General features: G+C 39.5%; 1 protein-coding gene across 1 annotated transcript in view; it reads left to right on the top strand.

Annotated features, from left to right (window-relative positions):
• TBC1D2B (TBC1 domain family member 2B) overlaps positions 1-12,762 on the top strand; it is a 71,320-nt gene that overhangs the window by 16,475 nt on the left and 42,083 nt on the right. Inside the window, exon 2 of the mRNA XM_044980532.1 lies at positions 5,647-5,800. Coding sequence (XP_044836467.1) covers positions 5,647-5,800 — 154 coding nt within the window. The remainder of the gene's footprint in view (positions 1-5,646; positions 5,801-12,762) is intronic.

The following is a 12,762-nucleotide window of genomic DNA, read 5'->3' as shown; positions in this document are numbered from 1 at the left end:
ATCCAGATGTATGGTAACCTCAGCCCTTAGTTTAAAAACTCCTCTATGGTCTTTTTAATTTTACATGCCAGTAATCTTGTCATGACAAATACGAAAGGAGAGGTATTAAATATGGGGGGCAGCGGTGATACTAACAATTCTTCTGGAAAAATGATGAGTTGGTTTTTAAAAATGGGACTAAGATATGAGTTTTATACCCTAAGGCAACTACAGCAGAAGCACAATTGCCTGCTGACATAAAACACAACTGTGGGATCCCAAGAAGCTGAGAATGTCTGGGTGCATTTGAAGAAGGAAATCAAATATATCCAGGGCTTTTAAGCTGTTGCTTTTTTTTAATCTATCCCTTCCTAGGTAGCTAATATAGGGGAGGAGGAGTATAGTATGAAAATGGCTATGAGCGAATTGTGAACAGAAACACTGTAAATATGAATAAACGTATCTTTTAAAAAAAGCTTGAGACAGTGAGACTTAGCAGCTGCTACTGAGTGACAAACAAAGAACAGCTTTCTACATTCTAAATACCGTGTAGCTGTATAACCCTGTGAATACTAGGTTGCCTTCTGCTTTAAGACAATAACGTGATAGTTGACAAAGTCTACATATAGAGAGACCTAAAGGGAAATACTAATCTACCAGGTAACCGTGGCTCTATAATTTATTAGTAACTAAGATTGCCACTGGATAAAAATTGAGCAGGAGATAACTTCTGATGTAGATGTGGAGAACAGTGTTTAGTTTAGAAATTTCTCAAGGACTCTACAGCCAGGAAGTTTTCCATTTTCACTTATGATGATGTGAATGATTGGATCTAAAAGGAGAGACGTTTAGAGATCTCTGACTCCGTCACTCCCAATGATAGCTGAATGGATGGATGAGTGTTTTACTTTGTGTTCTGTTTTTCACTTTTGTTCTTCAATTCATGGCACATACTTTGCAAACCAGTCATTTTCCATCTCATTTTATAATGCAAATTCTGTTCCACAACTGGTGGGTGAAAAATAACAGAATGTGTGTGTGACAGTTTGGATCAGAGAAACCCCCTTGGGAGTTGCCACGCGATGTGACCAGACTACTTCTACCCCTCCTTTCCCTGCCAGCTCAGGACTCCAGCACCGTGTCTTGCTGAGCCGGATGCTCCCGGATGCTCCCGTCTGCTCCAGCAAAGACCCAGGGTCTGAATTACTTGCCCCAAAGCTGCAGGTTTACCTGAAAGCAGCTAACAGAAGTGTTCCTGTCTTTAACACTCAGATGCCCAACTCCCAATGGGGTCTAAACCCAAATAAATCCGTTTTACCCTGTAAAAGCTTATACAGGGTAAACTCATAAATTGTTTGCCTTCTATAACACTGATAGAGAGAGATGCACAGTTGTTTGCTCCCCCAGGTATTAATACATACTCTGAGTTAATTAATAAGCAAAAAATGATTTTATTAAATACAGAAAGTAGGATTTAAGTGGTTCCAAGTAGTAACAGACAGAACAAAATCAGTCACCAAGCAGAATAAAATAAAACGTGCAAATCTATGTCTAATCAAGTTTTTTTCTCAGACTGGACACCTTCCAGGCCTGGGCACAATTCTTTCCCCTGGTACAGCTCTTGTTCCAGCTCAGGTGGTAGCTAGGGGATTCTTCATGATGGCTTCTCTCCTCCCTTTGTTCTGTTCCACCCCTTTATGTATCTTTTGCATAAGGCGGGAATCCTTTGTCCCTCTTTGGGTTCCCACTCCCTCCTTCTCAATGGAAAGACACCAGGTTAAAGATGGATTCCAGTTAAGGTGACATGATCACATGTCACTGCAAGACTTCATTGCCCACTTGCCAGCACACACATATACAGGCTTACAGGTAAAACAGAGCCATCTGCAGTCAATTGTCCTGGTTAATGGGAGTCATCAAGATTCCAAACTACCATTAATGGCCCACACTTTGCTTAATTACAACAGGCCCTCAGAGTTATATTTCATATTTCTAGTTTCAGATACAAGAGTGGTACATTCATATAAATAGGATGATCACACTCAGTAGATTATAAGCTTTGTAATGATACCTTACAAGAGACCTTTGGCATGAAGCATATTCCAGTTACATTATATTCACTCATTAGCATATTTTTATAAAACCATATAGACTGCACCATCACAATGTGAAACTGCAGTTCTGCTGGCACAAGGAATTTGAAATACCTCAGGCAGGATGTTTGTCTTGCACAGCAGCCAACAAAAATGAAACGTTGGTATCATATCTTCTGTGAGGTTTTGTTTAACAAGGCACCATGACAGGAGATTTAAGGTATCTCATTCTCATGTGAAGTGCTGAGAGTCATTTGTATAAAATCTGGTCAACAGATCCATAATCCTTTCTTCTACCTAGTCATTTTTCCTTATTGATTTAACGGAGGAGACCAATCTAATAAGAATAATGGCAACAAACACACTCAAGTAAAATATAATAAAAATGTATTTAGATATGAGTTTTACTGCTTAGTTTAAAGATGTTTGCATTTACATTGCCCATTCTGTTAATTAGAAGAAGACTTAACTCTCTTTAAAATTTGTAGATTAAATGTCTTAAATATTTATTTTATTGCAGTTTTGTTACACTTCCTCTTGCTGTAGGAATTAATAGTTCATATGGCAATAGATACACAACAGAACATGTAAATATATTATACTGTTACAGTGCATCCTTTAATATATGTTCTTGTCCACTTTCAGCCAAGCTCATTACATAATCTTAAAATCAGGTTCTTGCTGATTGTAGGTATGGAGGCTTGTATTTTTCTGCAGTCTTTATTCATGTATATAAAGAATTCTTCATAGTGTCTTGGGCTAACTTAAATGTGCAAGAGGCTGTCAAGGAAGCAACCATATCGGGGCTATGCTATAGTATGAGGTGTTGGACTAGATACCTCCTGAGGTCCCTTCCAACCCTGAGATTCTATGATGAGAGCAGCCTCTTGAGACTTAGCCCTGGTCTACACTACAAGTTTATGTTGAATTTAGCAGTGTTTGATCAATTTAACTCTGCACCCGTCCACATGACGAAGCCATTTTTGTAGACTTAAAGGGCTCTTAAAATTGATTTATGTACTCCTCCCAGACGAGGGGATTAGCACTGAAATCGACCCAAGCACTAATAACGATGGGAATATTGGTTTCGCTGAGGTCTAACAGAGTCAGTAAACTGCGCCAGCGCGCTTTTAAACGTCCAAATGCACATTCTACCACCATTCTGCACTTGCTCAGTCTATAGTTGAACAGCTCCTGACTACTGTGCAGGCTGCCTGTGTATGGCTTCATGAGCCATGACATTAAGGGGTAGGCTGGGTCCCCAAGGATAACTATAGGCATTTCAACATCCCCAGTGGTTATTTTCTGGTCTGGAAAGTAAGTCCCTTTCTCCAGCTGTTCAAACAGACCAGAGTTCCTGAAGATGCGAGCGTCATGTACCTTTCCCAGCCATCCCATGTTGATGTTGGTGAAATGTCCCTTGTGATCCACTAGTGCTTGCAGCACCATTGAAAAGTACCCCTTTCAGTTTATGTACTGGCTGCCTTGGTGCTCCGGTCCCAAGATAGAGATATGCGTTCCATCTATTGCCCCACCACATTTAGGGAATTCCATTGGAGCAAAGCCATCCACTATGACCTGCACATTTCCCAGAGTCACTACCCTTGATAGCAGCAGCTCAGTGATCGCGTTGGCTACTTGGATCACAGCAGCCCCCACAACAGATTTGCCCACTCCAAATTGATGCCCAACTGACCGGTAGCTGTCTGGCATTGCAAGCTTTCAGCAGGCTATTGCTACTCACTTGTGAACTGTGAGCGCTGCTCTCATCTTGGTATTGTTGCGATTCAGGGCAAGGGAAAGCAAGTCACAAAGTTCCATGAAAGTGCCTTTACGCATGTGTTCCACGGCATGAACCTGCCCCATTACCACCATGACGTCCAAATTGCCAGGGCCCGTGCTTTGAGATAAGTCTGTGTCCATGTCCTCATCACTCTTGTCACCGTGCTGCCGTCATCACCTCACCTGCTTTTGAAGTTTCTGGTGCTGCATATACTGCAGGATAATGCGCGTGGTGTTTACAGTGCTCATAACTGCCGCGGTGATCTGAGCGGGCTCCATGCTTGCCGTAGTATGGCGTCTGCATGGAAAAAAGACGCGAAACGGTTGTCTGCAGCTGCTCTCATGGAAGGAGGGGCAACTGACGACATGGCTTACAGGGTTGGCTTACAGGGAATTAAAATCAACAAAAGGGGGCGGGTTTGCATCAAGGAGAAAGACACAAACTGTCACACCGAAGCCTGGCCAGTCATGAAACTGGTTTTCAAAGCCTCTGTGATGCACAGCGTGCCTTGCTGTGCTCTTCTAATCTAATCGCAAACTGCCTAGTCAGCAAACAGCGCCAGCGAGCTTTTAAACATCCAAAGGCACATTCTACCACCATTCTGCAGTTGCTCAGCCTATAGTTGAACTGCTCCTTACTACTGTCCAGGTTTCATGGGCCATGGGAACAAAGGGTAGGCCAGGGTAGGTGCGACCACGCGGTGCTGCTGGCTCGGAGAGCAGCCTGAGGCAAAAGCCTCCAGCTCGCATGATATTCCAGGCAGGACTGAATTTCCATTAGATGAAACGTAAAGAAGAGAGTGACCTGAAGTCACTCCCATTTATGTCCAGGTGCCCCCGACTGACTTCACCAAGGCTGGCCAGGAGCACCCATGTCTGCCCAGGTGAGGTCGGCCAGGAGCAACCAGGAGACAGCAGCAGACAGTGTAATAGAGCTGCTAACTGTCTTTGCTAACTTGCAAAGGCAAGGAGCTGCTGCTGTGTAGCAATGCAGTACTGCGTCTGTCAGCAGCACCCAGGAGACTGTACAGTGACAGTGAGCTGAGCGGGCTCCATGCTTGCCGTGGCATGTCGTCTGCATGGGTAACCCAGGAAAAAAGGCGAGAAACAATTTTTTGCTGTTGCTTTCACAGAGGGAGCGAGGGAGGGGGGCCTGATGGCATGTACCCAGAACCACATATGACAATGTTTTTGCCCCATCAGGCATTGGGAGCTCAACCCAGAATTCCAATGGGCAGCGGAGACTGTGGGAACTGTGGGATAGCTAACACAGTGCAACGCTCCGAAAGTCGACACTAGCCTCGGTACTGTGGACTCACTCTGCCGACTTAATGCGCTTAGTGGGGGGGACACACAATCGACTGTATTGAATTGATTTCTAAAAAATCAACGTCTGTTAAATTGACCTAATTTCGTAGTGTAGACATACCCTTGGGGAGATGGAGATGTAAAGGTGGAGAAACTAGGCATGCATGATTAATTTGTATAGGTAGATTTGGCTTATTAGTGGTGTGTGTGTGTGTATATATATATATATATATGAAATGGATTATCATATTTAGTGGAATGTTATTGGCACCTCTGCTCTCTTGGCGCTAAAGCCCTGCAAATCTTTATATCCGCGGACCATGTTTGCGGATTACAGATCGGATGCAGATACAAATTTTGTATCCGCGTAGAGCTCTACTTGGTACCTCTGTTGTCTTCCTTTCAATGCAAGTTAAATTATATCCATGCTTGACAAGTGTATCAGTCTCTTTATTTTTCAGTACTCTCGTCTCTTTTTTTGTAGGCTGCTACCCGTCAGGACATGACATACTGGCTTCAAGAACTTCAACAGAAGAGATGGGAATATTGTAACAACCTTGATGTAGCAAAGAGGGACAGCAGAACTTCACCTACACCCAGTGACTTTTCCAAAGGTCTTGTTGCCAAAGACAATATAGGTAAGTTGAAAACTTAAGATACACATATGGAGCATGTTGTATTTCTGTTTAGTAAGAGTTTGCCACTATTATTTTGTTCATGGTACATTTTCTACAATTTTCCTCCTTTTTTTCCTTCTTTAAAGCGGATTACAAATGTTCTTGTAAAGTTTTGCAGAATCATGTTCTCTCTAAAATCAATATATTTATATTCATTTCTTGTGTTTATAAATGTGCCTCTTAAACATAAACATAAGTTCATATGGCTGTCCTAACTTATTTCAGTCATGGAACATAATGACACTTGGAAGAATAGATTTCGTAAATGGAAGCAAAATGGAGTGCCGTTAAGGTTGGGTCACATAGTGTGAAAGAGCTCAATTTAAAGGGTATTAATTCATCCTTTTGTTGTCAGAATATCTTAAAATGTGGCATGTTTAGATTCTTGGCATTTAAGGTCCACTCCCTCAGTGGGAGGGGAGAAAAATCTTTTCAAATGGAAAGAGTCTAGTTGGTTTATTACTTTGGTCAACTACAGAAAGTATTTAAAATTATCTTCTACATTCTGAACAGTTATTACAAATGTAGAAGACCAAATAAAGCTCATGCCTTTACTACTAAGGGCAGTGCATTGGTGTAAACATAATTGCTATGGTCGAGGAGAATAAGCAAAACAAGACTGCTGAAAGCATGTGGTGAGAGAATATTTTGAGTTTAACATAGTTTAAGTTAGGCACCAGTTGTTTGATCTTTATTTTTCTTATAATCATTTCTTACTTTTATGTCTCATTAGTTGTACTCACTTAAGATCTATCTCTTCGTAGATAATGAACTTGTTTTATTGTTTTATCTAATCAGTATGTTAAAATTGAAGTGTTTGGGAAACTCCAGTTATGGTGGCATGTTGTGTGCATATTATTTCTATTAAAGAAATAGTGGATTTTTATTGTCCAGAAGAGTGGGCTGGGCAGTACAGGACATGCACGTCTGGGGAAAATCTAAGACTGGGGGTGTCTTGGGGTCACCCTGCAGTATAAATAAGGCTGGTGAGAGCCAGAGTCTAACCCAAGTGTGGCTGGCAGCCTGCAGTTATACACAACCAGGGTGTGACTTGCATGCTGTGGAAGACAGTTTGTAAGCAGCCCAGGTGGGAATTACTTCAGCAAAGCATTGTAAGGCACTCAAAGTTGCAGGGCCAGGGTGGCATACCTATTCATTAGTCTAGATTGTACCCTGGAATGTCACAGCATGTGCTTAAGGGCTTTGCGAAATCATGACTTAGTCTCTTGTCCTTCCAAAGCATATACTTTACCAAAAGAGAACCTGATTTCAGGTCTAATCAAATGCCTAATATACGGTGCCCTAAAGAGAGTGAGTGAGTATAAACTAATTTACAAAGTTCTGCGTGTTGCTGAATAATGCAGTTTCAAAATAGGCTACTTTCATTTTGTGATAATATTCACTTTCTACTGTGTTACTGTGCAACAAGACTTACATGCAGGTAATATATTGTATATTCAGAACTAATTCTGATAGTTGTCCTTATGAAAGTATGGAGAGGTGGAAGCAGCTCTAGTTAGTAACCAGCTTTTCATTAGAAGTTTGATGTTTTCTCCCAACCTTTAAGACAGTGAAAGATAACTTTTTACTTCAAATTTGCATGTGTGGTTTGACAGAAAGAGAATATCTTTAGTCAAGCTTAATATAAACCAGAGGTCGGCAACCTTTCAGAAGTGGTGTGCCGAGTTTTTATTTATTCATGCTAATTTAAGGTTTCGCGTGCCAGTAATACATTTTAACATTTTTAGAAGGTCTCTTTCTATAAGTCTATAATATATAACTAAACTACTGTTGTATGTAAAGTAAATAAGGTATTTAAAATGTTTAAGAAGCTTCATTTAAAATTAAATTAAAATGCAGAGCCCCCTGGACCAGTGGCCAGGACCTGGGCAGTGTGAGTGCCACTGAAAATCAGCTCGCATGCCGCCTTTGGCACACATGCCATAGGTTGCCTACCCCTGATATAAGCTTCCAGAGATATAAGAGGTCTAGAAAGTGCAGCAATGCATTTTTCAAACTTTTATGTTTTTGCTGATGTAGGACAGACACTTCGATTTGGTTTGCTCTTTGATTATTGCAGAAAACTGATACCTTCCATCATATCCAGAAATGGGGAAGTAATTCTATTGTATTCCAAATGGGATGTGACAGAAAGCTCCCTTGGGCTAATGCAGACTTTTAAGGTCAGGTATATTTTTCCAATATTTGGCAAAACTCAAAAGGCTTTAAAATTCATTGACTTAGACTGGTTCATTCCATAGTAACAGGAAATTTAAGCCAAATTTCCCCCCCCCCCCTCCGCCCCCCAAAGTTCAGATTCCCCTGTTGGCCTGCTGCAGCACTACCCTCTAACCCATTCCCTGCTTACATTTGAGAGAGTAGTTGTAGTTTGACTGTTCTCTACCACAGAGAGTTTGAAAATATGAGATTAGTTATTTTTTACTAGGTCTCCCTTTCTTACTATTTGATTAAACTTCTAAAAATAATACGTGCCACTTACAATGATTTATATCTGTAGATTAAGTGCTTTACAATGGGAGGTGATTTTTCCCCTCTGATCAGAGGCTGTAAATTACATCTATAACTTGTAAAAACCTCCTACTGTACTATTGATTACATACCTTGTAGCAGAATATACAAGCTGCATTACAAAAGTGAGTCTTTAAAAGCAGGTTCAGTTACTAATCATCTGAATGGTGAAGTAGTGCTGCTTCAGATCAAGAAACAAATTATGCATTGCAATATCTTTTTAAAAAAATGTAGATTATATGAGAGAAATAATTTTTCTTTTCTTTCAGTTACTCAGATTTCTAATTTAAACCATTTTAGAGTGAAAAGTAGAGGTTGTCCTACCATTCTGTCTGATGTAGCCTTGACAAGGAGGCATTCTTGTTACTCGTTTCTTTTAATATTCATGTTTATGAAGAAGTGGGCTATGAAAAGCAAATATAGTAACACTACTTTTGTATGTCTTGTAATGGAGCCATTGTACTGTTCATGGATGTCAAGTAAATAATTTGTTCTTTCCAGTGCATTGAACTTTCAATTTCTTGGAATTTCATATAGTTTCCATTTTGTTCATTTGGTTCTTAGTTTATAGGTTGATCTGATATTATTGCATTCATCTACATTTAGTTTCTCAATTAATATTGGTACACTGTGTATTTATAACAAGCCCCATATATTTTGACATAACTTGCAACAACTGCTTTCAATGTCAGTAAGCGTTTCACAATTCTGTTTACAACAGTGCACCATGCCTAATGCTTCATCAATTAAGTATTCATTGATTATCACTAGCATTATCACTAGCATTAAGACATCAAGGAAAACAACTGAATGGAGATATTTTATATTCAAAATTGCACACCCATATTAAGTAGTAAGAAGCCAATTATCTTAGTCTGAGAGAGACAGGATTAAAAGAGAAATAGTTTAAGAGTATTCTTCTTCACACCCTGCCCTGGAGTCGATGAAAAGTGCTCTGAAGTCTACGAATTCATTGACTAGTGGATAATTTCCTCTGATTATATATCTAGCAAAACTGTTGAACAGTGGTAGATGTCTCTCGTTTCAGATTCCCTTCCAGCTAATATGTAACACTGATGTTTAGTTCATAGAATGGCCAGACACAAAGTTATCCTGATATTTTAAAGGAGCATGGTTTGGACTCAGTTTCTTTGAATTATTGATATCTTCAAATATATTTCTAGCACCCCAATAGGGATGCTATAATTATGGCTGAGGAGGCATTTTCAATAAGCTCCTATTTTCAAGTTCTATAATAATAATATTTTGGGGAAAATTACTATGTTGAAATTTCTCTTGCTGCGTCTCTGCCCAAGAAAGTGGGTGAGCTTTCTGGAAAACTTGAATAAAAATCCTTTCAGTAAGTGAGTAGTTAATAAAGCACATGAGAACAATTTCTCTATGGCTCCAGGTTCTATGGCCAGCAAAATAGGAATAATTACCAACTTCAGGGATGTTGTGAGGCTTAATTAGTTAATATTTGCAAAGACCTTTGTAGTGAGCTGATAAAAAGTGCTATATAAATGCAAGAAGATGGCAATTGGAGTTCTTTAATTTTTACAACTATTGTAGAACACTAGGGAAGAGATGAGATGGAGAGACTGATGTGTGTTTTCTTCATAGAGGGCCTGTTTATGCCGCCTCCCACTGTGGGACAACTCACAGCTGAAGGTGTACTGTTCAAAGTAATGTGACAGAATGAGGCCCAGACTTTGTATCAACAATTTGTAACCAGGCCAGAGATGAGCAAGGAAATCACTCTCTTTCCACTGCTTCGTGACAGAGGGTCAAAGCTACCTCTTTCCCCCCAACCACAAAATCCTAGTTAGATGTTTGTTTATATACATCAATGTCTATCACTTCATTTGCATATCAGTGTGGTGTTTATTTCCTATTATATATTTAATGGATTGAGCTGTCATCACAGAATTTGTTACTATCTGGAGTTGAATTCCACCATTCCTCAGTGTTGCCTTAGGAAAATGGCACCCTCCTGTTTGAAATTTGTTTTTAGAAATTTCAGGTGGGATAAGAGGCTTTCATCTGTTTCCATCTTATTTTTTTGCAGCCAAGTTTGTTTTGTATCACAAAAGCCATAAGTAAACTGGAGCTCAACCAGAGCACATCTTACACATTCATCTTTTGACATCCTCCACTGTTTATAATATTGAATCCATTTTTATTTTGACTTTGATATCAAGTACTTGATTTATTAAAGGAAGGTGGTAAAGTGGTAATGAAACCCCAAATGACCTATTGCAGTTACCATTGTTTCCAATAATATTGTGTTATGCATTAATTCCTGCAAAATACTTCATAGCTGATGAAATAACTCAAATATTCTGTTTCACCACAAGACTGAAGGATGTGGCCTCTTTTTAAATGTTGGATTGCTTGCTTCAAACTAATAGTGGTGGGGATATGTACTTTTCTCATTAACTTTTGATCTCCATTTATTAGTGCTTTATCTAGTGATCTCCTTAATAGAACAAAAGTTTTAAAGCTACGTTGGTCAGATTGTTTGTTTGACAAACCGGGACTGACATTTTTCATTAGCTGTGGAGGTATATGTGGAAACCTTCTCAAAGAAAAGGAATTCATCAAGCTTAACTTTTTTTTCTTAAAAAAAAACAACAACAAAAAAGGTGTTAACTTTTTTTAAAATAAAACACCACTTTAAAAAAGAGGGAAGATTATGATGAGAGCCTAGATAGTTACACAGTAACTTGTTTTTCTTGTAGTCAAACAATTGTGTGTATTTTGTGCTAGTGATGAGCTATATATATTTAATTGCTTCAACAAAGGAATGTGCAGAAATGTAAATGTGGTTTTAAAATCCTTTGCATACATCTTCACCATAGTATAGTGAGGCATATTGTAATTACTATTGCATCTGTCCAAAAACTTCTAGATGTTGAGTAAAGTGACTCACTGTTCAGGTGCAAGATTTGCTTTCCTCCCCAATCAACTTGTATGTGGATGTTTTGGAGTCAAATAGGTACTTGTTAAAAGTGCTAGGCTGACACAGGATCCGTACCTTTCTTTAATGGCTCTCAGTTTACCCACGAGACTGGTCACATTGTCACCCTTATTGCCTCCAGTGTGAGGGAGTCCTGCTTGTGCTTAACTTGGTGTCCACTCTGACACCACCAGCTCGTTAACCACTCAAGTACTTTCCTCTGGGCAATGCTAGCCTTTGTCTTGCATATTAACCATAGTTGCACCCCAGTCCCTGAGTCCCTTTGAAACATTTCCCTGTAGTGTCCAGTCCCTTATCCACTGAACACCCACAGAAATACCAGATCTGCCATCCCCAATGCAACAGTGTACCACACCATCTTGTGTGGTTCAACTCAGGCTCAGCACCTTGCTTAATATCACAACACTTAGATATATTTATAGTGAAAACAACAAAAGTTTATTGAAGGGTCAAGTGATAGTGAGTAAGAATATTGGAAACAAAAGGTTACATATAAAACAAAATCATAATGTGCTTTCTAGAGACTAACCTTAAGTAACAGGTTAACCTCCTGTCTAAAGAAGTTTCTCACCCCTGAAGTCCTCTGCAGCATTTTCAGCCACGTTTGGCTGAGATCCCATTTTCATTAATATAAATGCACTGTAAGTTTACTTCCTAGGTGCAGGACAAGGGGATGTCCTCTTTGTCTTCTGCTTATACTCCCTAAAGCTCATTGTCTCTGCTCAGAGACAGTATAACCAGTGGGACTTGTGTTTTCCTATGTGCTCCTTCCCAGTTGACTTCACATCTCTCTGTTGACTTTGTATGTAAATTGATATCCTTTGTTAGCTTACTATGCTTAATTTACATTTACAGAGAGAGAGGTAAATAAACATCTCTTGTCTGACAGAAAACCTGTTTCTGATGGTGACTCATACCTTGATACAGAATCTAAGACCATATTTTCAGTAGATATACAGTACCTCCTCGCTTAACGTTGTAGTTATGTTCCTGAAAAATGCTACTTTAAGCGAAACGATTGGATGTTAAGTGAATCCAATCTTCCCATAAGAATTAATGTAAATGGCGGGGGGTGGAGAGGCTAGGTTCCAGGGAAATTTTTTTTCACCACACACAAGACTTTTTCTCTTTTTTTATTTATATATATTAAATTAAATATAAATAAATATAAAAGTTTTAAACAAACAATTTAATACTGTATACAGCAATGATGATTGTGAAGCTTGGATGAGGTGGTGGAGTCAGGGGGTGGAAGAGGGTGGGATATTTCCCAGAGAATGCCTTACTGCTAAATGATGAACTAGCACTCGGCCGAGCCCTCAAGGGTTAACACATAGTTGTTAATGTAGCCTCACACTCTACAAGGCAGCACAAAAGGAGAGAGAGAGAGAAAGAGGTGCATTGCCCCTTTATG

The sequence above is a fragment of the Mauremys mutica genome, chromosome 11, assembly GCF_020497125.1.
Source record: "Mauremys mutica isolate MM-2020 ecotype Southern chromosome 11, ASM2049712v1, whole genome shotgun sequence".
NCBI lineage: Eukaryota > Metazoa > Chordata > Testudines > Geoemydidae > Mauremys > Mauremys mutica.
This window is presented reverse-complemented; position numbering and strand designations above follow the sequence as displayed.